Genomic DNA, 13,545 nt, shown 5'->3' with positions numbered 1-13,545 from the left:
ATTATTATCCAAACTGCGCCTGATAACGAGTTTCAAATAATAGGGGAACTTGCCCTATGGAACTCCTTATCAGGTGCAGTTTGGATGACGGTTATGTATGGGGAGTCGATACCATAATATATAAAACAGCTACAATGCTATAAGCACGTACCACGCAATGAGACGCTAGTTCCACCAATTATGTTTAGTTAGGAATTCAAATAACATGATGAAAGTGTTTTACTAGGTACATAATTTACGTACCTTCTTGAGGCAATGTCAGAACATCGGTAGGATCAGAAGCAGGACCCTCGCCGACTGTGTTAACAGCTGATACTCTGAACTGATATGACGTAGCAGCTTTCAAACTAGTCAATAGGACCCAACGTTGGTTAGCTGACACGTTCACCGGCTCCGTTACCCAGTTCAGTAGTGGGTCTGGCGTCGGTCCTATAGTGACAATAGAAAAGGGTTTATTTTTTTTCTGCATAGTTGAATAGCTTTATATGTTGGGTTTGGGAAGTAGACTTACCGAACTCGGGAACGACGCGTCTTTGTACGATGAATTTTTGTATGGGAGAATTTCCGTCAAAACCTGGTGTCCACGTGACGTTGACGGCTCGCTGTGACGCAGCCTCCAGTTTGAAGGCGCGGACGTTGGTAGGAGCAAAAGGAAGTTCGATGACGGACAGAACAGCATGTCGGGTCTGGTTGCCGCCTGGTGACGTCACCACGCACGTGTACTCGCCCGCGTCACTGGCTCGCACAGCCTGCACTTGCAGTGCCCCGTCTGCTGACACCCATACGCGGGAACCAGCTGTCATTGGCCTATAAATACGTTTATATCAGTACCATACATCACCAGCTTTTATTAGAAGCTAAAAACAATAAAACTGTTCCCAACTCACTGTTTGTTGTGAAACCAATCAATATTGTACTTCACATTCGGGTCGTTCGATACTTTGCATTGTAGCGTTGCTGTGTGACCCAATAACACTCGTGTATCCACAGGTGGAGCAATAATTTGCGTTCTCACTGAAAACCGAAAGTAACATTTAGGGTTCCGCAGTTATTGAAAAATAACCATAATATTAGTAAGTATATAGTTACATATTTGTAGTATTTATATAGTACGAACATAATAATGACATCTATCACACATTACTATCAATGTAATTAAGTGCTATTATAATAGGTCCTTCTCTTCATACGAAACGCGAGACTTAAAAAAATACTTTTTACCCTATTAAGCAAAATCTCGCTGAAAAGGGTTATCTTTTGTGCACTTAGACGGTTTTAGTCGTCATTCAGGAGATTTTATCTAAATGGTTTAAGAAAAAGAATCTCCCTTCCTTTTGTCTTTAAAGTTGTTTGCTCAAAATATCAAAAAGCTCGTGATTATATTATTACCTTATGAAAACCAAGGTAGGAACATTTTTAAAGTAAATAGTTCATCATCATCAACAGCCTATCGTAGTCCACTGCTGGACAAAGGCCTCTCCAAGTGCACGCCACTGAGATCGATTAAGTAAATAGTTAAAATGACAAAACTTTTTAAAACAAATATTGTATGAACGTGAATGTATTTTTTATTCTAGAGAAGTAGGCTGATAGATTCAGTGAGTTAAATTCTTCAGTGGAGCTCGGCGTTTCGATAGAACCCCAAGCTGAGAGGTACAATCCTAACTTTGTATTTTCTCGCTTGGATCTAGAACATAGGATGGATCCCTTCTCTCGAGAAAGGATGAGAATTAAGACGGACTTTTAAAGATAAATTCTCCATGTTCGTTCCATTCTCTCGTTTCGATCTTATGCTTCGAATCCGGGATCTTTATATTACCTTCCCTTCCATATCCTTAGCAACGATTAGACATTAACCTCTCCTTCTAGCTCTTATAAATAATTAGGTTAGATTAGGTTAGATATAGAACATAAAAAGAATCTCATAGTCAGTCAATATTGGCTCACTACCTTAAGCTTAACCTTAGCTTAAGATTTAGGTCAAACTGTTAGTCATGCAATTTTCGAAATAATTAAGGTAAAACGAAAACACGACTATCATCAAAAACTGTTTATAAAGATGACGATAGTAATTTAAACCATATATTACAAAAAAGTAAAAAAAGAACATGAAGATATCGTAGCATTGATAAATCCAATCTTATCGGCTGTCTCATACATTTATAACTACCACGAGTCTATCAATTACGGGAAAATTACACATGAACTATTAACGAGAACTGCCTGACACGGAATTGTTTATAAAGTATTAAATGACACGTAACAATGAAGTAATCACCTAGTACAGTGAGATAAGCCTCTCCGGATACGTTCCCAGCATCGTTTGATCTAACGCAGGTATACTTTCCACTATCGGCGGTCGTAGTACTTGTGATTAGCAGGTCGCCTTCTTCAAGTGTTTGTAGCCTTGCCGATAAGTTTACGATTATTGAATCTGTAAGAGTTGTAGTGTTTATAACAATAGGCCATTGCATCATAAAATATAGAAAACCAGAGCTAATTAATTCGCTTCGTAAATTATTTACCTCAGTAAAGAAATTTAGACTCGTAAAAACAGAAAGGATAAAAAAATTGCAGTCAACTTTCCAATGTTGGCTATTGGGATCGGATTTTGCTTACGAGGGAGTAATATTAACCCTTAGAAGTTACTACTTACCGTTAAAGTACCAGGTGACGTTGGGAGTGGGTGCTCCAACGGCACGGCATGTGACGGTGGCGTCCTTGCCGTCGAGCACGGTCAGGTTGGTCGGCGGACTCTGCATTATGGGCGGGGACGCTACAAGCCACACGCACACAGTTAGAACACGAACTAGCGGGTTATTTAATATCCTTACGAACAATATTTGTTATATTAGTTTTAGTAAGTACCTCTATGTATAAAAACAAAACAGTGACACCTCATTTCCAGCGTGAAAATTGCATGCGTTGAATACATAAATATGTACAAAAATATTAGAAGTGCATACAATATTGTAAATTGAAATAAATAAAAAGGTTATTCAAAGCTTTTCATCATAAAATATTTCCTTCGCATAGTTTTTAATGAATGTCTAGTTGTGATATAACGTACTTTACTAAGAATTTGAATCAGTACAATATAATACAGGTATTTATTAATTTCACGGTGGATAGACATGTAAACACCATAACTTGAGCAGCAACACTTAGTAAGCCGCGCAGGTGTCCGGGTTCTACAACAATTTTGCTGGGAATCAATGAATTTTTTATAAGGATGCGCGTTAAATTCTTGGGTTTTACTACATAAAAGTAGTAATGTTATATTTCTTCCACCGGGTTAGTTATTTTACGTGTGTTTATATAATGTGAAATATATTATAAGTAAATAATGTCTAAAGATAGTCATGCCATAAAACTATAGTATTAGAAACTAATCTTTTACATAAGTAGATAGTGGGTACATTATCTATGGATTACGTATATATGCCAATATCTAATAAATCTGGATAATCTAATACGCTAAGAAATACAAAACAAAATAAGTACTACAAGTCGGTATAACCAAAATATTGCATGTCACCTAAGGCGAAGAACAATTTGGATTCGTAAAGCAATCATCACTCTGTGCTGAAAAAAAAAACATCTATACTAAAAGTGTTTGTGCTAAATGACAATAATTCCTTACTGCCGGTGTCAAATCTGAATGTTTTTGCTTTTTTATCTGAGGTCCTCATTCTTATTAACTTCATGTGACTTCGTGGCAACCGCCTATTGTCCTTCACTGCACGATAGTAGCATACGTTAATTAGTCAGTATTGTTATTTTTCTAAATACACACACAAAATATGACAACGAATGACCCTGAGACTTGTAGAGCTTGACGGATTAATTCATACAAGTCTATGTTGTAGACTTGAATTACGCGACGGGTAACGAATGGCAGGAATGAATGCCTATTCAAGTTTTAATTTACAAATTTTATGATACATCAAAACACCAATTCACATGCTTTGTTTTAACAATTTTTCATAGCTTTGTTAAAATTTTATTACCCGTGAACAACTTACTTTTTATCTTCAGCCATGTATAAATAGAAGATTCTCCGGCTTCGTTGCTGGCAATACACTGGTATATCCCAGTATCTTCCATTTTCAGGTTGTTGATGACGAGTGAGCGGTCTACTTCCACTCGATATCTACCACCGCCGTCGTCCGCGTCTGGATTATCAGACTCTTCGGCGTCAGCTCCGACACTAGCGATTTTCTTTGAATCTTTGTACCAAGTAATACTCGGCAACGGAATACCCTGAACGTTGCAGTCTAGTACTATGGTACTACCGAATTCGCCAAATGTTTCCGATTTTAAATTTGACAAAAATACTGGTTTTTCTAATACCGTAACAAAAGCTGAAGCTGTGACAGTGGCGTACCCTCCAGTTTTTAACCTGGCTTGGCATGTATACTGTCCAGTGTGCGTCAAATTGGCCGCTATTAAAGTAAGAGTCCTGTTCCACTGATCGTTTAAGTCGAACGTGATTCCAGCTAAATCAATCATTATCCCGTCTTTAAACCATAAGGTTTCTAATTCATGTAAAGGTCTAGCGTTTGCGATACAATATAAACTTGTGTATTCTTGTCCTTTTACTATTTTCGTGTCTTGTGGTTTTATTATTATTTCTGGTGGTATTTCTTTGCTGTCATTTCCATAAACGTTAAGTTTTATGTAAGGACTGTTTTCTTCCTTACCTAGCTGTGTATTTATGGCACGCACTCTGAAAGAAAATATTTTTATAAAACTCTAAATTACCTTGGAGTTGCAAAAATTGACAAATTATTCCAACACACAGATAGAGGAATAATGTCGTCAGTATATGTATATAAAAATATGCAATCTTACCTATAAGCTTTCTCATCTTCGTGTGAAGTACATAGTATGACCAGTTCGTGTTTATCAGTGACAGCATATTTCTGATCATATCTCAGAGCACCGTTTTCATCTTGCCATATGACTGACGGCGGTGGTTCTGATTCTATCCTAGGAAACGCTAGCACTGCCGCTTTACCAGATTCAGCAGTGACTACTGTCTCAGTTATAGTTTCAAATACACCCATATCTAAAAAGAAGTTTACATATGAATAGAATTTTGTTGTTATTCTATCGTTCAAACCACACAAATGTCTCTGTTAAAATATTCACTCTTGGCTTTGAGTTGTTTAGGTTAAACAAGTTTAGTCAAATAAACTTGTTTTTATACAAAATAGTAGTATTTCCAGGACTCAAAAAATATTTTTTCTCCAAGATTATTCCGCCTCCACAACAAAGAGACACATGAAAGTACAAAGAGATGTATGAAAGTTTACTTACACGCGACGACAATGTTGTTCTTTTCGCTGAATATTGCTCCGACGTCGTTTTTAGCTATACACTGGTAGGCTCCGGCGTCTTGTCGCTGGGTATTATGAATCTTATAAAACAGCTCTGATGAATAATCACTGAGCGGTACACCGTTTCTCAACCATCTGTACATTGGTTGTGGTATGCCTACAATATTTAACAAGATAATCTTTATATCATACTTTATACAAGACCAAATTAAGACATTAATAATGAGCTATTTTTTGTCGAGATCTAATGCTTATCTCAAGAATGAGGTTCCTTTCATAGTGAAGGGTCATAACCTGCGATAAGGTACACAAAATTGTTAATGATGTCGGGCACTTCACACTTCTCGGAAAAGTGAATGTTCTTATTTCCTTATTATGTAACCAAGCTATACAAGGTGTTGATTTGCATTTGTGCCATACTTCAGGAGGAGGACATAAAATACGTAAATAATCGATTGGAATTACAGTAGACGGGAAATAGCTAATATGCACTGCTTTTTTTGTCATTTTAATGTCGTAGTATTTCAGAAGTAACCCAATTTTATGAATGAAAATTATGAATGATCGTTGCGTATGCTTTGTGTTTGCGTTTGTTTGAGGGCGTAGCACGGTTTTAAGGCCAGTAACACACGCGCCAAGTTTAAAATACGGCTAGATGACATTGAAGGAATTCCGAAAAATAATAATAAAAAAAATTACGTACCAATTTTTTTGTTGATTTGGGTCGAGAATCAGTAACATAATTACGTCCTTGAATATGGCACGGATGCAAATCAACAGCTTGTATAACTTGAAATAATATTAATAATGATCTCACCCATTGCAGAACATTGTAAGATTTTGGTGGTGCCTTCTCTGACGATACTATTTGATGAAGAGGGTTGCATACTAAACCTCGGTGGTTGCATTTGTACTGAAAAGGAATATTTTGTTAAAGACCTTTGTTAAATTATATCGTAACTTATTTCGATGAGCTACATTAATACTTATAACAAATATGTATTATATATCAGTTAAAAAAGAGAAAGACGTCATTCAAATCAGTTTTAGAATTTATATATGGAACTAGCTTCTGCCAGCGGTTTCACTCGCATCCCGTGGGAACTACTTCCCGTACCGGGATAAACAGTAGCCTATAGCCTTCCTCGATAAATGGGCTATCTAACACTGAAAGAAATTTTCAAATCGGACCAGTAGTTCCTGAGATTAGCGCGTTCAAACAAACAAACTCTTCAACTTTATAATATTAGTATAGATTAATATGGAAGGAATGTTGACCGAATTTATCTCCCCATCATCAAAAACGCTACTGGTAGACGGACGGTCGGGGCTGTAATGCGTTGCTACTAATGAATTAGATTGAAATACAAGCACGTTTATTTTCCACTTTAGTATTAAGAAAAATTGAAATTCAATGGAACTAGAATTAACTGAGATTTGGCTGAAGTAAAGCTGTATAGTATCAGGAAATAATTTTGACATCTCCAATTCCAATCCCCATTTTATAAAGTAGGAAGGTACACATATTTCCACACCAATCCTCGGTCGAAATGGTAATGGGAACTCACGATAAAACAGATGGATAAAAATACTGCGCCTCGATTAGGGTAACTAGGAAAAAGAAATAAATCGGTAATAAACACGTTGAATACGCCGTTGACAGATCGGTGTTAGTAAGCTCCAAAAATACGATGTATCTGGTGTCTTTGTTCCGAGATAAAAGTTGGAAGTTTTTACGTCAATAGCTACATCTAACAGGTAAATCCTTATGGATGACACTTGTCCTACATTGATTGTAACATATAGTTGACCCTTTTCGTTAGTAATTTTCTCAGAGGGATAATTTAGCGGCCGGCCTATAAATTTCATAAATCCTTTTGCGGTCCTAATGCCTGGCAAAATGGCCTTATATTTTTTATAAAATCAGCTATCGAGACGGGCGTTGCTCACTATAACCATATTTGTTTGAGCACTGATTGTAGTAGAGACTACTAATAAGTCAGAACTAAAGACAATCGTGTAAGCATGTTAACAATTTTGGACGTTCTTTGAATGTATAATAAGATTCAAAATATTGACGGTGATGACAATTGCTTTACCAGCTAGCTTATAAATAAAATATGTCTTCAACTGTCACTATACACAACTGCTGTTTTTAAGACGCAGGCGACTTCCACTTTTGTTGCACATAAAATGTTAGTATAGTGTACAAAATGTTAATATATATGTTACATTATATATATTACCCAAATTGACTTGACAATGTGATAAATTAATTACTTTATCTGGATATTATTCATAATAGCTGGTCAAAGTTGGCCAAAGTAATAAATATCGTAGGTATAACCAACTTGGTACTGACTAATTCTTAAAAACGGTTTAAGTTATTGTCGACTTTTTTTATGATAAATCATCAAATGATTCCTCCCGCTGTGGTTTAGTAGCGTGAAGGTGTGTCGGACTGTTAGGGTCAATTCCCACTGAAAGAGCAGCGGCCGGCAGCGGCCGGCAGCGGCCGTAATTGCAAGGGATTGAGCGCGAGCGCGGCGGGCCGCGCGGCGCCGCACCGCGCCGCGCTCTTACATTTTCCGTGCTCTTACGGCCGCTGCCGGCCGCTGCTCTTTCAGTGGGAATTGACCCTTAGTGACTTAAACCCACTGGGGTTTGCTGAATCTCTTCGAGGAGCGCGTGGAACAACGCGCGCTGCCAAGACAGGCCCGTGTCTTCTAAGAGACGGAAGGACGAGGAGCCAACCGAAACTCACAGCCCACAACCCCACGCCTACGATGGCCGGGAGACGTCTCTCGACACCCGGCGCCCGGGGTGTCTTCTACGTCCATGGCAGCAGCTGGGATGAGAGGTGTGAACTTCTCTAGCGTCTGCATGTGACGACAACATCCCATTACCTCTCACCTCGGACTATGGCTTGAACCAGGGCCGAGCACGAGAGGTCACCGTTGCCTATTGCCTTGACGAGGACACGGCGGTGCGCTTCCCACGCAGGGCACACCAGGACTGTGAGGTTCACCATGTCCTCCGGGCCGTCCACATAGTGGCCCGAGTCACACCTCAAAGAGGTGACTTTTCGCTACTATTATGGGCTGCCCTGCACTGTGCTAACTAGCTTTATTCGAATTATATTAAGGTCACCCCGGACCATGGCTTGAACCAGGGCCGAGCACGAGAGGTGACCGTAGCCTATTGCCTTGACGAGGACACGGCGGTGCCCTTCCCAGGCAGGGCACACCAGGACTGTGAGGTTCACCATGTCCTCCGGGCCGTCCATATAGTGGGCTAACAGACACTTTAGTTAGTTAACATGAAATAATAACGTTTACCTACTTGTTTTATTACATTATCTAAGTCTATGGAGATATTATATAAAATTGCTAGTTAATGTGATTAATTCTGTTTCAATTATCACTTTATCCAAATTGAGTAGATATTATAAATAATAGCTAGATTATATGTATAATATGCAGACTTATTACTTTGGCTGTAACATATATAATACAAGGACTCAACACAAACGAAGCATATTATCTTCTACAACTTTGTTTGCAGAACTGCAGGGACATAGTATGGAAATGCAGAGCTGGAATTTCTTTACTTCCGAAGCGGAAGAGTTTGTTTTTTTGTGGGTGATATAGACTGAAAAGACAAAACGGTTTCGGACCTACGTACCTCGGTACCTCGTATACACCATCGCGCCTTAGGATTTTTTTCGAAAAGGATCAATTGGGTAAAATGAAAGTATTCAAGACAGCAGGTTGTGTAACCGAATCTAGTTAATATCACGTTAGCGTAAAACAATTTATTTAAGTAGACCGATTCCACAGATATTCAGCGAAATTTTTATAATCCATTTGCATAAATTTTAATCAAGTTTATAATCGTTATCATGATCAGTGAAGCTGATGTAATTTAAATACAAAGTGAATTTGTTTATTTTTTACCGCGGCGCTTGATTGACTGCAGTGAGCCTGACTGACCCAGTTACCAACAGTCAACACGTGTTGAGTATCATACCCGTCGGTTTGAAGTTAGCGTACATTAGCCTTTTCCTAAACGGGAGCAGTTAAAAGTTTACCGAAACATTTCTCAAAGATAAGTAGGAAACATACACAATAGCTTAATTGATACCAAACGAGCGACCACCGCCAGAGCAGAGATGAAAAGTCTTATGCATAAATAAATATGTTACGTTTAATGCATTAAGGAAGTGAAGTAAGGCATTATTTTTGTTGGTTAAAAGTGAATGAAGAAAAATATGTGGTATTAAATGAAATGGATGTTTATATTCACCTATCATTTTTTTCAAAACCAATGATTGTATGTTTTGACTGACTTACAAAAGATTGCAGTATTTTTTTTATAGTCATCGTAAAAATGGACCCCATTGATGATGAGTAATTAAAATCGCTTAATGAGATTTTGTTTGTTCTCTTCATTCTATTCTTTGATTGTCTCCCGTAAATGGCACTGAAGAACATTCCCTTTTGTTGGACTTCTGAAAAGTCATTTGGTAAATAATTGAAAACAATATGGGTACATGTTGCTCTTGCTAAACGCTTTCCAACAACAACTTTTAATACGTTCTCAAACAAACTTTGAGTTGGACTGCCGCTTGAATATCGGTCGTTATTTAAATCTAATAACCCGTAAGGGGTTGAATTAGTAAAATAATGCTCTTCGAGTTAAGCGCCAATGCGTAAATTTAACTCAAACTGTGAGGTTGGCTTTAAGTTTAAAAGCGTTCATAATAAAATACTAAGTAAATTTCAAGTTCTTAATTTAATTCCAAGCGTTTTTAATGAAGTAAGCAATAACATTTTTTTTTTAAATAGAAATTGATATATGGCTATAAAGAAGTTTGAGTCGTGTAGGTAAGTGCAGTTCCTGTAGTTCTTTTTCTATCAGCGATTCATCATCAACTCGTTTTCGAAAACAAATAGGTCAAATTCCTCAAAGAAAAACAAATAGTTTTTTTTTTTTTAAGATTACAAAATATGAGATCTCTCGGATTCTGGTTTTCTAGTTAAAAAAATATTTTTTTAAAAGTACATAAGTTCTTATCGTATATGTACAAGTGCCGCCCATTTTAATTGCTTACTACGTGTCAACGTAGTATGCACTCTTCTATCTTAATTTGGCAATATCTACAGTGATAAACTGATAAGATACGCTCACTCAAACTTTTAGGTCATTAGAACACTTGGAGATATATTTACAACAAAATGAAAATTTCGATTCCGGTGGTTCTGGTGAAAATACCAACTCCCTTTATTACCACTGATAAGAGACGGAAGGACGAAATATTAGTTAAATTAGTTTTCAATAATCTCAGTGCACTGATCGATTCTAATATTTCGTATTAACTGATCCGCTAAACGTCGTACTATCTCAGACAGAAGTAAAAAAATATATAAAATGACAAAATCTGTTACGAATAGTTTTTTATGGGAAATATAGATAGGTATAGGTAGGTACTTTATCGTTGTTTTAATTGTTTTCCTGTATTCACAGTTTTACGATTAAATTACATAGTTAATTTCAATTGTTTTCCTCTTGATATTCTCATTTAAAATTAAATTTTCAGAGATAGTGAAGTAATTAATTGAGACTGAATTTAGTTTAATTAGTAATAATACAACTTAATCTGAAATAAGTACATCACAGTAACATTGAAGAGTATAAATTATACATACTATTAGGTGCTTTCTTCTATAGTTGAATTCTTAAAGATAAAAACCGAAGTTTAATTTCATAGGAAATTGAAATAAAAATATTCGCATTTGCCAGCAGAAGGTTTTAAGAGTTTCCATATAGAATAAAATGGTCGTTTAACTAAGTTTAATTTAGGTGCGCCTCCTGGGTATTTCGGTACGCAGATGTTTGTCAATAAAGGGATTTGAATTACAAAGAGCAGTAAAAAATATTCCGTATTACAGTTGTTCAACTACATTTAGAAGAAAAAGCGGGGTTATGTAAAAGTAAAACATGGGAACGCATCAAGCTAAGACATCAATATCGAAAGAACCGTTTCCGTTACGTGACTCACACCTATGGCACGTTTAGTCGAAGCCATCGACTACTAACATACTAAGTAATAAGCGACGTTCAGTTCTACATAAAGTCATTTTAGCATGGAATCAAGAGCCTAGGTTTTACAAAAAATGCTTGTTTCCTGATTTTCACGAGCCATTGCAGTGACATGCCTCGTGAAAATCAGAAAATGAGGCGTGTACATGGACGATATTTTCAAAATAAGAATTTCTAATCGTGTATTGTATTATGTATCCAATCCCATAATATGTTACCTAGGTCGTTTCCTGTTTTTTGTAATTCAGGTTGTAAATAACACGCGGTAACTTGAGCTTGTGCCACAAACGCCGCTCGCCCATATGACCGGCGACAGGCATGGTTTTACTTATACGTCAATGTACGGAAACCCTTCGATTAGCTTTAGGTCCCTTTATAGGAAGACTTACAAATATCCTTGTTCAAGGTATAACTCAGTGTACGAGGATAATTTCCTAGTAAGTAAATATGCAACTTTTTTTCTAAGTTTGGGTTGTGTTGTTTTATGCATATTTTAATCATGGCCGGAACCACGATTTATAAACAGTATCAATTGTTATTTACAGCTATTCTACGAAGAATGTAGGCACAAGTTGATTCAGTAATTAATTGCAAACTTTTGCCTCAGCAATGTAAATAGACGTCAGTGTAGTCGATTCATCCGGGTCAAAGCTGCTATAATTTGGTTGGGTTGAATTTCAGATTCAAATAAGCTGAGTCACAAAGAATCGACTTGTTGTCTTTCAAAATGTTCCTGTTCTGCTCTCGGCGAGTTTCTGTGGCCGATTCTTGATGTAGGTACGTGTGCAGTTTGACCGCAGTCCACAAACGGCACGCCACAGCACAACACACCAGTAACCGGTCGACGCCGGCGCAGCGAGCATTATAGCGAATAAAACGGCTCATTTCCCAGACCATGAACACTGAGTACGGATATACCCACAAACAAAGCAATGGCATTAAAGGCTTCTGTTATCGTACCATCATACTAGTTGAATTTAGAGCGATTAGGTATACATTCGTATAATTTAAACGTGCGTGTGTGATGTAAAGAGTGTAACACAGTGTTTTAATGTGCTCTAACCACGTTTTGAAATTACCACATTTTAAGTGGAAAACTGTACTTAAATACCTATTTCAACTAGGTCGCAGATTGTTCATTTTATTTATTCAATTGTTAACCGTCTTAACTTGATCAGAAGATAAGTTCATGTAGAAACTTTTTCTTTTACTCTTTTGTCGATAATATCTTTATCTAATTTTCTTTTACACAGGCTATTCTAACTCTCCCATAGCGAACCTGCTTGATTATATTTTAGGAAACAAGTAGTGCCCCATTTTTTATGGGAAATTATCAAATGACCCGCTGTGTGTTAGCAGCGTGAGGAAGTGTCGTGTCACACTCTTACTGACTAAAAACCATCATGTTCCTTCTGAAGCCCTTTATGCATCAGGGTCGCGGTTATTCTTTCGGACAATCCCGCAGCCTAAAACGCATTGCCTTAGAACTGTATTGTTTTACTATTTTCCATCTCTCACCAACAGTAAACATCATATACAATTAATTAAATGAATAGCACTTTTCTTCTTGAAAAAAGATCAATTTCTAGGAATCGACACTTCCTGGACAGGAGCTTTATATATTTGTATTCCAGTTTCCAGTAGTGTAGTAATTGTTCAACTTATGGTTCTACACGATGCTTGTAGTTGTCTACAGTAGCAACATAATTCTTTATTTAGTCGTTAAGATGTTGCAAGTGTGGATATTATTTTTGTTCAAAATTTATAATTGATGCATTTTCTCAAAACGCAGTTCTGTTTGTTAGATGTTCCTGATACTCCTGCAGCGATACTCGTGTCGCTTGAAAATATAAACCAGGTTTAATTACGACATAAATTCTTTTTTACGGTTCATCCTGCTACACATACATATTATACTTGACCTAAACTAACAAAGTGTGTATTGATTTTAATAGGAAATTAGGTCAGGGATGTTATGAAGTGGTTAATCAAAGAACACAGGACAGAGTTTTTCATATTTAAAACAATTTTTTTATAAAAAAAAATGTAAACACAAAGATCATTCGTTTAGGTTAACAATTTTCGAAGTCGAATATCATGC

At 36.9% G+C, this 13,545-nt stretch overlaps 1 protein-coding gene across 2 annotated transcripts in view; it reads right to left on the bottom strand.

The window, feature by feature from the left end:
• LOC124631043 (protein sidekick) overlaps nt 1-13,545 on the bottom strand; it is a 34,662-nt gene that overhangs the window by 12,317 nt on the left and 8,800 nt on the right. Inside the window, exons 2-11 of one of the 2 annotated variants that reach the window (XM_047165150.1) lie at nt 6,160-6,255; nt 5,323-5,499; nt 4,855-5,071; nt 4,026-4,729; nt 3,644-3,739; nt 2,657-2,776; nt 2,279-2,434; nt 888-1,014; nt 512-807; nt 244-429 (exon numbers count right to left, since the gene is read on the bottom strand). In XM_047165150.1, coding sequence (XP_047021106.1) covers nt 244-429; nt 512-807; nt 888-1,014; nt 2,279-2,434; nt 2,657-2,776; nt 3,644-3,739; nt 4,026-4,729; nt 4,855-5,071; nt 5,323-5,499; nt 6,160-6,255 — 2,175 coding nt within the window. The remainder of the gene's footprint in view (nt 1-243; nt 430-511; nt 808-887; nt 1,015-2,278; nt 2,435-2,656; nt 2,777-3,643; nt 3,740-4,025; nt 4,730-4,854; nt 5,072-5,322; nt 5,500-6,159; nt 6,256-13,545) is intronic. The other variant, XM_047165149.1, reaches the window with a different exon arrangement.

This window comes from Helicoverpa zea, chromosome 6, assembly GCF_022581195.2.
Source record: "Helicoverpa zea isolate HzStark_Cry1AcR chromosome 6, ilHelZeax1.1, whole genome shotgun sequence".
Taxonomy (NCBI): Eukaryota; Metazoa; Arthropoda; class Insecta; order Lepidoptera; family Noctuidae; genus Helicoverpa; species Helicoverpa zea.
The sequence above is the reverse complement of the archived record's forward strand: the minus strand, read 5'-3'. Positions and strand labels throughout refer to the sequence as shown.